At 37.1% G+C, this 12,990-nt stretch overlaps 2 protein-coding genes across 2 annotated transcripts in view; both read left to right on the top strand.

Moving 5' to 3' along the window:
* Window positions 1–4,399, top strand: part of LOC101303258 (synaptonemal complex protein 2-like) — a 6,159-nt gene extending 1,760 nt beyond the window's left edge. The window contains exons 6-18 of the mRNA XM_004305821.1: window positions 140–816; window positions 898–1,146; window positions 1,223–1,351; window positions 1,433–1,501; window positions 1,587–1,697; window positions 2,212–2,319; window positions 2,411–2,521; window positions 2,594–2,680; window positions 3,089–3,172; window positions 3,265–3,375; window positions 3,621–3,701; window positions 3,831–3,893; window positions 4,310–4,399. Coding sequence (XP_004305869.1) covers window positions 140–816; window positions 898–1,146; window positions 1,223–1,351; window positions 1,433–1,501; window positions 1,587–1,697; window positions 2,212–2,319; window positions 2,411–2,521; window positions 2,594–2,680; window positions 3,089–3,172; window positions 3,265–3,375; window positions 3,621–3,701; window positions 3,831–3,893; window positions 4,310–4,399 — 1,970 coding nt within the window. The remainder of the gene's footprint in view (window positions 1–139; window positions 817–897; window positions 1,147–1,222; window positions 1,352–1,432; window positions 1,502–1,586; window positions 1,698–2,211; window positions 2,320–2,410; window positions 2,522–2,593; window positions 2,681–3,088; window positions 3,173–3,264; window positions 3,376–3,620; window positions 3,702–3,830; window positions 3,894–4,309) is intronic.
* A 4,589-nt stretch (window positions 4,400–8,988) lies between these two features.
* LOC101303544 (F-box protein At3g07870-like) lies at window positions 8,989–9,996 on the top strand. Its single transcript, XM_004305822.1, has 2 exons — window positions 8,989–9,141; window positions 9,214–9,996. Exons 1-2 carry the CDS (start codon window positions 8,989–8,991, stop codon window positions 9,994–9,996), a joined length of 936 nt encoding a protein of 311 aa, XP_004305870.1.
* Window positions 9,997–12,990: the final 2,994 nt, after the last annotated feature.

The following is a 12,990-nucleotide window of genomic DNA, read 5'->3' on the forward strand; positions in this document are numbered from 1 at the left end:
AAAGTAAACAGACTACTGTGCACATGGAAGGCTAACATCCATTTCGCAGTCAATGAGAAAAGAGTTGCTTTTCATAAATTGTTTTACAAGTTTTCTTGGACTTTCATTATAACAGCAGTCATATGTATTTTCCTTGCAGATGCTATGATTAAGAACTTCGAAGAAACTCTAGCAACTAATAGGTTGGCTACGGAGAGTTTGAACACTAAATTGGGTGAGGTGCATCTTGATGTAAAGATAAAAGAGGATGAAATCAGACGTTTGATAGCTGTACAGGAGAACTTGGAATCAGAAAAGCATCATCTCCATTTGAGCAACGATGATCTTGTTAAGAGATTAGATATGTCACTCCTAGAGATAAAAAACCTTGAAGGTTTTGTTCATGTGTTGGCTTCACATTTGGCTGAATTGGATAGACAAAGTTTGAAATTCCTGAAAAAGTTTGATAAGCTAAATTCTCTTTATGAGGTGTGCTTCCAGTTGGTCAATCAGGAGAGAGACCTTTCTACGAAGCTTGCTCAGAGACAGTATGATCAACTGCACAACAGGTTCTTGAACTTAACATCAGAAAAAGATGCTATACAATTGGTAAATCAGGAGTTGAACAACAGGGTCATGGAACTTCAGAAAGTTCAGGAGTCTATTATGAAACAACTTTCAGAGGAAAGCCGTACAGCCAGAGAGAGGATACAGAAGTTGGAGTTTGAAACTGAAGCTCTGGTCTCTAAGAAGATTGAAACAGAAAAGTTGGTGTCTGAATTAGAACTGCAGATTGATTCTCTGTCAGAAAGTTCAAGATCATCTGAGAATAAAATGGTTTGCAAATTCCAACACATACATTTTATATTATGAGATGTGTTTTTTTCCATACTGAACTTGTTTTTGTACTATCTGCAGCAAGATCTGCTGATCAAAATCTCAGCACTAGAAACTGAGAATAAAGATAATACAGAGAAACTACAGGCAGAGATACAGATGAAAGAGGAGCAAATAGTCGGTTTACTGAAGGAAGGTGAAACACATGAGCAGCATGTAGATTTGATGGATAAACAAGTCAGCCAGCTTCATAGCACACTAGAGGAAAAGGAGCAACTTATTGTGCAATATAAGGAACGAGAGAAGAATATGGAAGAGCAGATCACAGAGGTGTGTAATTCAACATAAATGTGAGATGTTTGTAAAATCATATCTTATGTACTTACAGTTCTGTACTTTGTTGCAGAATCGTGCATCGCTGACTGCTGCCGAAACTAGACTCGTGGAAAATAAGAAGCAATATGACCTCATGCTTGAGAGTAAACAACTAGAACTGTCAAGGCATTTGAAAGACCTATCAAAGAGGAATGATCAGGTGTGATTTCTTATGCTCTAAACATCTGCTCACCATACAGTTTAACTACTTTCAAATTGACATTAAGAGAACTTTACTTAGGCAATTAATGACATCCGGAAGAAGTACGAGGTGGAGAAGGTGGAGATAGTTAACATGGAAAAACGAAAGGTATGCTCATTTTTTACCATCTCTAGGGAATATTTTATAGCTAAATCATGTTCTTGAATTGATCTTCGTTTAACTGAAACTTCAGGCAGAAAATGTTGTTCAAGAAAGGGAGATAGAATGTGAGAAAAAACTTGAAAAATGCAAAGAAGAAACTAGGCAGCATTTGATGCGTGTTCAGGAGGAACATGCTGCTCTGGTATGTGTGGGAAATTGGTGGATGCTATCAAGTATAAAAGTGATAAATGACTTTTTGCAAAATACATTTGTTTGATATCACAAAATTGGGTTTTTTTTTTTTTTTTTCCTCCACATTCTCTGACATTATCAAACATTTACATTTAGTAGAGGACTAATTATTTCCCATATGTTAATACCTCTATGTACAAGATTGAACATATTTTTGCATTTCTCAGCATTCACCATTAGTCTATAGTATTTGCAAATTATAAGTTGACAAAGAAAAACAAACAGGAAGAATTGTTTAGTACTCAAGTCTGTTTGCACCAGTATTCGTTCTGCAAAATAGCCTGCCTGCAATTTGTTAGTGACTGTGCAACACTTTTCAAAGAATGAATCCAAATTTTACTCTTGGTGCTGTTCTAAGTAGCTCATTTTGATCTGGGAGGTTGCTCCTTTACTGAGGCATTTCTATTACATGCTTCTACTGTGTTCTATATGGGGTAGAGTGTTATTGACTTTAATATTTGCAGGTCAGTAATCTTCAGCAGGAACATGATAAAAAGGAACGAAGTCTGAAAGCTAAACACAGTGAAGAGCTAAAGCAGATCCAACTTCAAGCTGAAAACGAGTTGAGAGAAGTCTGTAACTTCGTATAGCTTTTAAGCTTAAGCTTGAATTAGGTTGGGGCTAATATGCCTAAGTTACTAATCGGATTTATTTTTGTCATAGAAAGTAACATTGATGAGGAATGAATATGGAGCCCAACTGAGAGCTTTGAGGCTTCAGCATGATGATGAGATTAAGAAGTTTGAGGAGGACCTGGATCTTCAAAAGTCCAAAGTACATATCTTTCCTATGTTCTTTCTACTGATTTTTTTTTGTACATTCTTTTATATATTCTCACTATCACAGGAGGAGAAGCAGAGGGCATTGCTGCAACTGCAATGGAAAGTTATTAGTGATACGCCAGAGGAGGACCAAGAAATGAATTCAAAGAAGGTTGACTTTAAAATCTATGCATCTCTCTCTCTCTCTCTCTCTCTCTCTCTCTCACACACACACACACACACACAAGCACACCTACACAAATTTGTTTGAATTTTTGTCAACATCTGGATGCAGTGATGCTAATCTATGGCAGATAAACTTACAATATAAGTTTTGAAGTTTGTACTTATTTTAGTTTTATTAGATATGCACGATTGAATAGACTGATCCTATAATCAATAATGTATTTCACTAAGGTGTAGAGGAGCAACACAAAAAGGCATAGATTTATGCTGTGGAGGCCATATGTTTAAAATATTTCTTTTTTAGGATCGTGGTTGAAGTATAAAATATCATAATCTGATATTTATCATATTCTTCTGGAATTTCTATCAATAAGATGAGTTCATTCTGTCTCAGGAGTACTCAATTTCATCGAGGAGAAACCCTGTTGTTAAAAGGAGAGGTCAGCGTTCTCTGAGAAGACCGGAGCATGATGAGAAGGTGGTGCAATATTCTGAAATTGAGAATAATTTCTATCAGTTTTGGTCCTTTTCACACTCCCCATATGATATATCATTCCATTTGGTTTCTAGGAGTCACCTCTAGTGGGAGCAACACAAACACCAGTATCAACACTGTTGAAGAAAGCTTCGGAGAATATCAATACACCAAGTGTAATGAATATCTCAAAGCACCACAAAAAGGTAGAAATTTCTTTTACACAGTTTTACTGATGGATATTCATAGATAAATGCAACTTTAGCTTTACAGCAACTTCTGTAGTTGAAAACCGATTTTTATATGAGTTCTCTTGCTAGTAGCAGTAGTGTTATTGAGGGTTTACTGTTGCTTATTAAGATCTGATTAATTCTTGTCTTATCTTATCCAATCGAACTGATATTAATTTTTGCCTTATCCATCAACTAACCTGAGACTTTGTGCATTGCAGGTAATTCGTGACGAATATGAAGTTGAAAATGGTAATGGAAGAACTATTAAACGGAAAACAAGAAGCACAGTCATGTTTGAGGTATGAATCTGGTGACTTCTGTGAAGCTCTATGCTCAATCTCTTTTGTCACCTTGAGAATTATTTATTTTTATTATGCATGCATGCATACATTTTCCAGTGCCGAATTTTATTTTCTGTATAACATCAGGATCCAAGAAAACATAAGAGGACAACTACACCAAAAGTCAAAAGCCCCAGGGGTGTAGTCAAGGTAAGCTAAACCCATACTTTATTTCAGTTTTTCTAATATCTTGTGATCCATCTACTTTCTCATGTCTCAAATTGCTTGGACCTTGCCTTGTACTGGTCTTTGATAAAATATTTCTGAGATGATATATACTGATAATATTGCCATAATTAAGAATCCTCATGCTCTTAAGAGTTACAAGTCCAAAGATTCTGCATTTGGTTTCCTCAGACAATGTTAATCGATTCCATATAGCTAGCTGCAACATAGAGAAAAAGTTGATTTTCGGAAAGAATATTGTTAAATGCAAACATTACTGTTTTGAATCATTAGAAAAGCTAGGTACATATCATGCCTTGAGTTATATAATGCAGCACTCATTTTGATTTTGAAATGGTAGGGTCATACTGAATTTGCACTATGTGATTTTTGTTATGTAGGGATCTAATGGTGAGGGTCAACCACGTGCTTCAAACATAGGTGACTTGTTTTCAGAAGGATCTCTGAATCCATATTCCATATGCATTTGATTAAGGTAGTTCAATTTCAACTAACCTTACTCTACGTGATTTTACTTTGTTTGTTAAGATAAACTAATTCCGCATTAAGATCTTTTGATTTTCAGTTTTGAAAAATCTGGATTCTTTCTGTTGCAAGATATGATCGTCCAGTAGTGTCTTTCTTTGTTAATTTAGACTCAACTTTGGTTTGATATAATCTTTTATGTTTCTGAAAGTGCTTTGAAAACCTTTTTTGAGAATTTAGTCCATATATACACTATACACTAAACTATACCAAATAGAAGCCTTAATGAAGCGTCCCTACTTTTGTTTCAGGTCAGGAAAGAAATCTAGGGCGTACAGGATTTGGTTGTCATGCTTCCTCTTGAGTATATGTGTACATAGCGCAGTTTTACTGATATATATAGTATTTGAATCGTCAATTCTGAACTCTTTTGTCTACAAACAATCTGTTATGAGTTAACATCGACCACAATCTTTGTGCTATGGAGATCTACTCATTACTTGATCTATGTGATCACTGCAAATAGATAGTGAAAAAATTTCAACAACATTGAAAATTTGATTGCTTGCAGATATGCTTCTTTTTTTTTGTTATTTCTTTTTTGTTGCGAGAAATATGAAATGGAGAGGAGGGAGATATAGAAAGACATCACACAGTTTATATAGATGCAAGATATGGGGTCTTGAATTGACCAAAAGATGTTTCAGTAAATTTCAAACCATGTACATATATAGTCTGTTACCAAGTAACTTCATAATCTATATTTAGGAATGAAAAAAGAAACTACAAGATGCCCTAAAACTGAAACTGATCACCATCAGTGCTTGGCTGATCTTCATCAGCAAGGATTCCTTTGATGAATGACTGTAAGTAGGTGTCATCAAGTGAATCAAAATCTATCATCAGATCGTTATCAGCAAGAAGCTGCTGCATATTAGAATGAGAGGAAGAGGCTTGATCTTGTTGTGGTAGTTGTACTTGGTACTCCTCTTGACACCTACTCTCAGGTTCCAACTGCTGTTGTGGTGCTACTGAATAATCCGAATATTGCTCTTGAATTGGTTGCTGCTCATTAGGTATTGATTGGGCAATAGAAGACCAAAGCTGAGCATCATTCAACAGTACAGTACTGGGAGAGAAAACTAGATTCTCATCATCATTACTCATCAGTATCTGCTCAAGCTCATCAGGAAAGTTGTTGCAACTGTTTTCCGGAACCACCTGAGCCACTTGATCATCTTGATGAAAATAGGAAGAGGGCATTTGCTGAGAAGTAGTGCCTCCTTGTTGCTCAGACATGCAACTGTTTTGAACTGATGTTCTGGGTTCAAGTTTTCTTTTTTTGCTTCTCAAACTCTCATCCTCATCATTTTTCTCAGCCCTCTTGTTTCTATCTCCTCCTTTGTCGTTCACTTTGATTCGGCACAGAGCTAGATCCGGTGCATGCTTAATGGTGAACTCATCCATTAACCAAGCACCATGGTGCTCATCACAAATCTGTGTGTGGACATTATTCTTGTTCTTCTCATTCTTGTCCTTGTCGTTCCTGCTAGTACTCTTCTCGTATCGGAACTTCCTCAGTGACCCAAACGCCTCCTGAACGCCATCGACATAGATGGGCTTGAACTTTTCAGTCGCACTCCATGTGCCAAGTTCGCCATCAGTGCCAAGTCTGCGAGAGTTGCGTGACTTGTTAGGGTTGAGCTTTTCAGCACGGGAGAAGAAGTAAATGAAATCCTGGTGAGAAAACTTGGATTGCTGATACATTCTCCATAACTCCCATGGAGGTAACGCATCCTTGCCGTAGATACAGATCTCAGGGAAGGTCTGCTTGTAGGTTGCGATGAAGACCTTGTCGTATAGATAACCCAACAACTCGGTTTCGCTAGGTTGAAACGTCGTCACCACACCGACATTGAGTTCGTCAAGAGTGGCGAACTGATCCATCACTCAGTAGCTGCTACTTGAATTGATGTAAGAGAACTGGAAAGTATGATCGTAGGGGGAGGCGAGAGAGAAAGAGAATGATCTCTGAAATGAGAAAGAGTAGTGTCTTGGTCTCTGAAATGAGAAAGAGTAGTGGGTATATATAGAGCGTCCGTCCTCCTCTTTCTTATTTGTTCTTGGTCTTAGTTGGTAATTAAAGCTTCATTGATCCTTATCTCCACATTGTCCGTGTTTAATTGGGTAAACTGGGGATGGGATCTTAAAATGAAGGGAAGGTTTTTTTTTGTTCAGGTGCTCAAGGTTTCTTTTCGGCAGCTGTTTTTCGGATTCCTATCCTTTGCTATTTAAAGCAAGTTAAGAATTTGACATGTTAGTATCATTCATTACATAATCTTGTTCACTTGTTTCTAAACAAAAGAAATATTAATTATATAATCTCGTTCACTTATTTCTAAACAAAAGAAATATTGAAGTACTAATACTTAGAAAACAAAGATTCACTGTAAATGGACTAGCTAAATACTTGGAATATGAATATATGATGTTCATGCATCAGATACTATTAAGTCTATTGTTCGGAAAGTTAAATATTTTATCTTCTTACTAGCTATTTGCTTATATTCATTAACATTTTGATCGATTCCGTGAAACTGGCTTATGGTGAATCCCTTTATCATTTTTGCCTAAACAACCATTTATGATCAATCAAATGCCTCATCTTTGAACTTCAATTGGGTTGTAAGCTTATAGCTATTTACCAGTTGTTCACTTGTTTGTAGATATTGTACAGCCGTATGCTTATGGTCGTTTTGTTGGTTCTTGTAATGGCTTGGTATGTGTAGAAGTTGCTAAGGTCATTATCATATGGAACCCTTGTACTAAGAGTGTTGTTTGTAGAGGCTCGTGAGAAAATTGGAATTAAATGTTCTTAGTGAAGTCAAGTGTGATCATGATTCTTGAATCCCATTTGTTCAAAAACTTGTTACCACTTTACTTTTGACACAAGATTTAAGTTAAGATATTTACATATTAAAATATATATATATATATAATGAGATCATTCTTTTGAAAAAATAGGCTTCACCATTTCATTCTTTTCCGAAGTCAATTGATTTTTCAACATGTTACTCTTTAAGCACTGTTGGTTTTGTTTACTATCAAGTCAACTGACCTCGATTTCGTTTTTTCGATGATGAAAAAGAATACAAGCAAAAACAAAAATAAAATTGCAACGAAAAACCTCTTGTAAAACCTAAACTATAAAAATCAAAATTGAAAGCAATAATTGAGGATAGAGGGAGTTCATTTTGCCATCCAGCAACAAGAGTAGAGCAACCAATATCAGCAACTGAATATGGAAAAAAAAATTACTTCACGTCATATATGAGTAAAAATGATGGAGGTAAACCGCGTGGCAAAGACATTTATAATAGTTTAGATATGCCAAATTTCTTGATGGAGTTATTGATAAAATCAATGAGAATCTTAGAATCATTCTCAAGTTGTATTCTGGTAAAACTATGTAGAGAAGCAACAAGAAGACCATCTCTCAAGCACAAAGCTTCAACCATATGAATATTTGGTTTTCCTAAAATATTTAATAGTGACAAGGACCTCGTTTGAAATCTTGAGTTTATAAAGTTCTGCATATTTATTAGTCTAAAATAAAATTCAATGAAAATGTAAGGCTTAAATAAAAACAGATCACGAGTCCAAACCACACAAGAAAGGTAAGATAAGATTGCAACTTTGCAAGTTTCCAACCCAGATTATCCTCAAGAGCAAAAGGGAAAAGCAGCAAGAGCCCGATTTTCCATGCTACCGGAAGTGTCACCAGTAGCGGATCCAGAATTTAAACATGGGGTGGGCTTCAAATTTGGCCAAAGACCAAAAATTTTTTTGACGTCAATTACAAGTCTTTGAAAGAAATGAAAATAGGCGTCAATGAAAGTAGAAGAAAATTTAAAAAATAAGAGACAAATTAGAAAACCCAATAAGAATAGATTGAAATCTAATATTTCATCGGATTCTATATAGGAAAAAGAAGATTAGAAAATTTATATTCAAGGAACTTTAGAGATTTAAACAGAATAAGACTAGAAAACTAGAAGCATAAGAAGAAGAATTGAAGAGTAGAGATGTAGTCGCATACAGAGGAAGATGAGATGCGTAAAAGTACGGAAGTTAGGTGGGCTTGAATGCAAAAAAAAGATATATATCTAATAAAAAAAACATAATACACTTGGTTTTTTTTTCAATCCCAAAAACCTTGGTTGGGCTTGAGCCCCACCAACCTCTGCACTGCCTCCGCCCCTGAGTGTCACTCCGCCTAGGTCCCGGTGAACGCTGAGGCCACCGAATTTGTAAGTTCTGAAACTTTCAATAGTTAAGCAGCAATTTCGTATATTGTAGGGTTTACAATTTGGGGGCGAGAGAGATGGGGGACGGCGCTGTCGTGCTTAAGTGAGCTGATACGGACTTTGGCGATTACGAGGAAGATGTGATCACCGAGATCCTAGCGAGGCTACCGGTGAAATCCTTGATGCGATTCCGGTGCGTCTGCAAGTCATGGCGTGCTTTGATCTCCGATTCCTATTTTGTAAAGAAACACTTGAGCCACGCAGATACCTACAAGCTCAATTTCGACATGGATCCTCCCTTGTTCTTGGACTTGAAAGCTTTGGAAAATATCAAAAATGGTGATGATGTTTGGTCTGCGGTCACTGAGCTGGATTTTCCGGTATGGGAAACCATCCCCGAATCTGGTTTTAGACGTGTTGTTGGTTCTTGCAATGGCTTGGTATGTGTAGAAGTTAGCTTCAAATGAATCATTTACATTATGTTATGGAACCCTTGTACTAGAGACTCAAAGGTTTTACCAAACCCTCTTCTAGTCACAGGGCTTAAAGATAGCTACAAAAAATTTAATGGATTTGGGTATGATTCTGCGACTGACGACTACAAGGTGATACGGGGGTTCGCCTATGATGCAAATGGTGCTAAGAAATTCATGATTCAAATATTTGCACTGAAAACAGGTTCATGGAGGACTGTCAAAGATATTGATTATGTTGACCTGACAAAGATGCAGGGATTGTTTTTAAACGGAGCTTTGCATTGGTTAGGGGATCTACCTGAACCCGATGGGGACACAAGAATTTTGTCCTTTGATTTAGGGGCAGAGAAATTTCAGGAGACGATTCAATTACCCTATGCTGACCGGTTTACTCATCTCTTGATTCATAGAAATTGTCTCTGCGCATGCAGTTGCCCAACTGAATCGATCAATATATGGATGATGAAAGAATATGGAGTTAAGGAATCCTGGACTGAAATAGTACAATTTTCTCTGGAGAATTATGTACTGAATTGTGTACTGGATCCTGATGAATTTAATCTCCTTGTCAGGCCTGTGTGCATTTTGGAGAATGGTGTATTTTTGATTGACAGGATGGGTGGTCGCAAACCCGGTAATGTTGAACGTGTCGTGGTATTTTCTAATCTACAGGAGAAGACATTCGAGCATTTTGTTAAGGTCACGCAGGACTCGGACTTTACAACATTCATTTACCAAGAGACATTAGTTTCACCAGATATCCCCACAAACAAGACCAATATTGTGAGTCTTCTTTACCCATTGTCATTACAATTTTAGTAGCATGGTTACTGTGCGTCAGTTGTCGGTACTACCTTCTGTCATTCATTTAGCAGAGTTTTCTTTTGGGTTAGCTATTTCACTTTCTTCAGTTTTCATCCATATTGTGTGCAACTTTTCTCTAGAGTAATTTTATTTGAAACCCAAGTTAAGCATGAAATGTCTTTATTTGAAACCCAAGTTAAACATGAAATGTCACCGTAGTTGATTCAAATGCATTAATAGTGAGAATTCTATTTGCCAGATCTTGCTAATAGATGACACACAGCTAGAAGTTTAATCATTTTATTGAGGGGTGGGCATAAAAAACCTAAATCCCGGTCCCGTCCCGAAATTTGACGGGATGGGACGGGATCTATGTCTAAAAACACTGGGCCCGTCCCGTCTTGTCCCGTAGAGAAACAACGGGACGGGACGTGGGACTGAAAAGTTGAGGCCCGTCATGCCCGTCCCGTCCTGTGTAAAATATAGAGTAATCTCAACCATTGGTTTTTTTAGATGTTTTGATCTCAACCTTTCATTTTTGAACCCTGATACTAACTCTCTTGCGGTCTTTCACTCTTTCAGTCTTTCCTCAAGCGACTATGGACACCCTTTTTCTTGCCGAATATCCTCTCTGCAATTCTTCCTCGAAACTGGAGTTGAGTCCTTGAGCTCCTTTCAACTTACCCATTTAACTTTAGCCTCTCCTATTGCTCTTCGACTTAAAGTGCACAAGTAGCAGACTCATCCCATTCCCTGGTAATCCTTCTTCTCCCCCTTTCCTTTTTCTCATATTAAAACAATATGCGCTATCGATATCTCACAGCTTCTATTGCTTCCTTGAGAAGCCTATGCTAAATCCCAATCCCACTCTTTCAGTTTCACTCTTTCTCCTTGAACTCCTCCACCGCTCGATCCCTCCTTGCCTCAGCACCAGATTCCTCCTCGCCTCCGCATCTTACCGCCCGATTCCTCCTCGCCGCTTCCTCCTCGCCTCCGCATCTCACCGCCTGCTTCCTCCTCGCCGCTTCCTCCGTCAGGCAAGATCATTTTTTCTTTGTTCGTTATATCTGTTTAGGTTTTAGGATTTGCGATTTGGAGTGATGTATATGATTTGGCTTTGATTGCGGTGATTTGGCAGTGTGGAAATGAGGAAATCTGGACACATCTAGTTTATGGCAATCGTTAAAGAGAAATCTATCATTGGTTAGAGCATCTCCAACAGCTTCCCTATTTTCTTGAACTTCTCAATTTTGGGGAATATAGAATTGTTTTTAGGTCCAACAGCTTCCTTATCCCATTCGCCAAAATGGGGATGGAGAAGAAAGAGAAGCCTTCATTCCCCAAATTTGCAGCAAAGTCTTCCTTCCCCAAAATTAAATTCTTCACGTGCTCCAACGAATTCAGGACAACAATATAATATTTTATTGGGTATTTTATTATTACAATGAAATATATAATATTTTTTGTTATAATTAATAATGATATAGTATACTTTATTGTTGTATTAAATGTTGAAATCTCCAAAATTGGGAAGCTGTTGGATTTTGAGCATAATTTTTTTAGAGATTTTAGCTTTTGCTTCCCCATTTTAGAGAAATTTTGGAGAAGCTGTTGAAAATGCTCTTAGAGAAATCGTCAAGCAAGATCATTAGTTTACACGCATCTAGTTTATATGAATTAGTTATACTGTTGATTATGCTATGTTCATTCTCCTTATGAATGTCATATTGTGGATTGATATTTGATACATTATGGATTCAGATGATGCAGTTTTTATATATTGTAGGAATATATTAGTATCACTATTATGTAATATTGGGGCGGGATGGCGGGATTGGGCCCATCCCATCCCGGTCCCGTCTGGGAAGGGATTTGCGTGGGATCAAGTCTTAAAAACGTAAGGCCCGTCCCGTATGTAATGTCCGGGACGGGCCGTAGGATGATCATAATCCCGTCCCATCCCGTCCCATGCCCACCCTTTTATTTATTCATTGTAAGTGTTGTTGAATGGGCTAATAGATGGCACGCAGCTAGAAGATTAATCATTATTTTTTTTCTGCGCCACTCAAGTGTTGTTGAAAGGGCAGAATTCAATGTTTTAGTTCAGAAGTTGAGTGCGAGTTTTACCTTTTTATATTTTTTTTTCTGTTTAAATGCTGTTAGAAGTTTTGTTACAGTTTAGCTATGTACAAGGCAGATTCCACGTTCCTGCATTATGTCCAGCAACTAACACAACCGACTTATATTCTGCTTCACCATATTATTCTAATTATATTATGAATTCTTGATTTATTCTTCCTTTTCATTTCAATGGTTTTGGGCTATTAGATCGAGAGGACAAATGTTTATAATAGATCAATTTTCGTTCTGAATTAGTGAAATGCTTGTAAGTTGAACTAATAACTCATTATTGTCAAATTTGCAGGTGAGCTAGTCTTGTTGCTGGGAAGTTCTGGAAGACATAGGGAGGTGTAAGTGCTTTTGTAAAAGCAACCTGCTTGTAAATCAAGGCAGGCGTCATTCTGGCTTGGAAACAAACTGGGAGATTCAAACAGTCAGTTTGCTTATGTAGGAAGTGGATGCAGTGTATGTTGGTACTAGGAATGAAAGATACAGCGTTGATTTGTTCAAGTACCATTTGAGGTTTTTACTCGACTTTTAATTAGTAGGCTTTTCTAAATAAGTCGAGTTAATCGTTGTAATTATGTCATTTGTTCCCGGTCCAATAATGCTTGGTCACTTGTTTGGAGCCAGAGCGGATTCAGTGCACCATGGTGCACTTGAACCATAACAGATTGTAACAAAAAGAAAAGTTGAACAGCTGTAAGATACAATCTAGAAAGAAGGGAAAATGCCAAAATAGGGTTTTCGTATCCCAATTCAATGAAAATCAATTTATTTAGCCCATTCCAATGTTTTTTTAACAAAAATACATTTTTACCCCTAATCTTATTATATATCTTCTCTCCCTCACCTCTTATTTTCATTTTCATCTACTCTCTCTCTCTC

The sequence above is a fragment of the Fragaria vesca genome, linkage group LG6 (assembly GCF_000184155.1).
Source record: "Fragaria vesca subsp. vesca linkage group LG6, FraVesHawaii_1.0, whole genome shotgun sequence".
Lineage (NCBI taxonomy): Eukaryota > Viridiplantae > Streptophyta > Magnoliopsida > Rosales > Rosaceae > Fragaria > Fragaria vesca.

What these genes read in the sequence shown, in the direction of transcription:
- LOC101303544 (XM_004305822.1), top strand. Translation starts at nt 8,989, where the DNA reads ATGGATCCTCCCTTGTTCTTGGACTTGAAAGCTTTGGAAAATATCAAA. An exon ending in TTGGTTCTTGCAATGGCTTG is followed by an intron (nt 9,142 to 9,213) that starts GTATGTGTAGAA and finishes AGAGACTCAAAG; the next exon opens with GTTTTACCAAACCCTCTTCT.